General features: G+C 36.4%; 1 protein-coding gene across 1 annotated transcript in view; it reads left to right on the plus strand.

Moving 5' to 3' along the window:
• SLC38A1 (solute carrier family 38 member 1) overlaps positions 1 to 2,066 on the plus strand; it is an 85,410-nt gene that overhangs the window by 67,345 nt on the left and 15,999 nt on the right. The window contains exons 8-9 of the mRNA XM_007937986.1: positions 1,291 to 1,349; positions 1,471 to 1,587. Coding sequence (XP_007936177.1) covers positions 1,291 to 1,349; positions 1,471 to 1,587 — 176 coding nt within the window. The remainder of the gene's footprint in view (positions 1 to 1,290; positions 1,350 to 1,470; positions 1,588 to 2,066) is intronic.

Raw genomic sequence — 2,066 nt, forward strand, 5'->3', positions numbered from 1 at the left:
CGACGGCACATAACAACAACAACAACAACAATACTAAGGCAGAAAGTTGCTTGTATTCATTCCCAAAAGTGTCATGAATCACTCTTGAATTAATAGCGCATGTCGTTGTTGTTATGTGCCGTCTAGTCAGCCAACTCATAGCAACCCCTCCTTGGGTTTCCGAGGTAGTATCACTACGGAAATAGATTACGCAACCTTCCTTCCAAGGAGTGGCTGGGGCATTTGAACGACCAGCCTTCTGGTTAGCAGTTAAGTGTGTTAGGCACTACACTACCAGATCTTAATTATTTGTGTCACTGAGGGACAGAGAGAAGTGAAAAGTCAAAAATGGTGGGTAATCTCTAGTCACATCCCTTTGATTTTGAGATTTCTTATTGTATCTTGTATTTGGAGACAAGTATGCCTGATGTTAAGGGAACTTCATGTATAGAATAATCAGGCCATACTGCCCTCCAGTCCAAAGCCCCTAAAATGCATTTCCTTTAATGCTGAACTAATTCAAAGCAGACGTATGGATTAAAGTTCTTACCAAAATTATTGGAAACAAAAAAGGGTTGTTTTGTTTTTGATGAGCCACTCTAGTTGTTATGCAATATTTATAAGTATATTTTCTATATCTACTTAATTTCTGCTTCCTGGATCTGTGTTTAGGCTTTTTTATGTCTATAGGAGCTTCTTTCCGTTTAAGTAGAGAGGGGCTATTCTTCCTCAGGGATGAGAATAATGCAACCCTCAGAGGCCACTTTCTGGAGGTTACAGTGGAGGTTGGAGATCTCCAGGCATTCTAAGGGGAGCAAAATAAAGGTCCCCAGGTCCTCGATTTATCCCTAGAAAGTCATTTTATCTCCTCTGTGCCTGCCTCCACTGGGGAGAGAAGTAATGTAGCTGTCATTCAGTATGCACATAAAGTGTGCATAATAAAGGGCTATGGAATGGATCAAGGAATAAGTCGATTTGCCCATAGTAATTCATTAAAGGACAGCAGCACAAACCTGGAACCAAAATTGAGATGCTGTTTTTCCCTGGATTCTGAATATCTGTGTTCTTTTGCGGGCCAAGGGAAATTGGAATCGATATGTCCACATAATATAGTATTTTTATTCAAAACCTCGACTTTTGTCAAATAAAGTAGCACTGTGAAGTAATAAATCTTGTATTCACTGTATTTGACATTCACGTATATTATTGGAACCTCAAACTATGCTTAGAATAATTCAGTGAAAGGAATAAGATGATGGATGAAATAATAATGACAATAAAATAATTTTTGCCTTTTTCTTTTTTTTTCAGGATATCTTGGTTACACTAGTGGATTTTCCTTGAGCTGTATGGTTTTTTTCCTAATAGTGGTAAGTGCTGGTTGAAATGCTTACTTTGGTTTTACCAGACTATAATGCCACATACTTACTCATATTTGGCTTTATTTGATAAACTGTCTATTGTGTTTCTCCTATATTTTTTTAATGCCAGGTTATCTATAAGAAATTTAAACTTCCTTGCATTGTTCCAGAGCTAAATTCAACATTAATTAATAATTCAACAAATGCTGACATGTGTACGCCAAAATATGTTACCTTCAATTCAAAGGTAGGTTTCCTTCTCCTTTAAAGATTAAAAAAAAAAAAATTTTTATTAAAGACATTATATTTCTTTTACTTGTTCTAATTACACTGTTTTGGATGTATTAGTTATCAAAAGGTCACAGTATCATTGCTTCCCTATTCCCCCACCCATTTAGAGACTTTAATTAAAAAAAATACAAATATTATATATATTTCATGCTCCCTCTTACTTGGTTTACATGTAGGACAACTTTAAGCATTCTCTTTGTAAATCTCTGTCCAGAGAATTATCTCAGCTCTTTTCATCCTGTGTTGAGAGGACTGGGTGATACTTAAAAAAAAAAAAAAAGATTAGTAATATCCTTAACCAGTTGCTTCTTCTGTGTTTGTTGTTATGTGCTGTCACATTGTCTCTGACTCATGTTGTTGTTGTTGTTGTTGTTATGTGCCGTCGAGTCAGCCCTGACTCATAGCGACCCCTCCTTGGGTTTCCGAGGCAGTATC

The sequence above is a fragment of the Orycteropus afer genome, unplaced genomic scaffold (assembly GCF_000298275.1).
Source record: "Orycteropus afer afer isolate SDZICR_OR568_19922 unplaced genomic scaffold, OryAfe1.0 scaffold00045, whole genome shotgun sequence".
NCBI classification, from domain to species: domain Eukaryota; kingdom Metazoa; phylum Chordata; class Mammalia; order Tubulidentata; family Orycteropodidae; genus Orycteropus; species Orycteropus afer.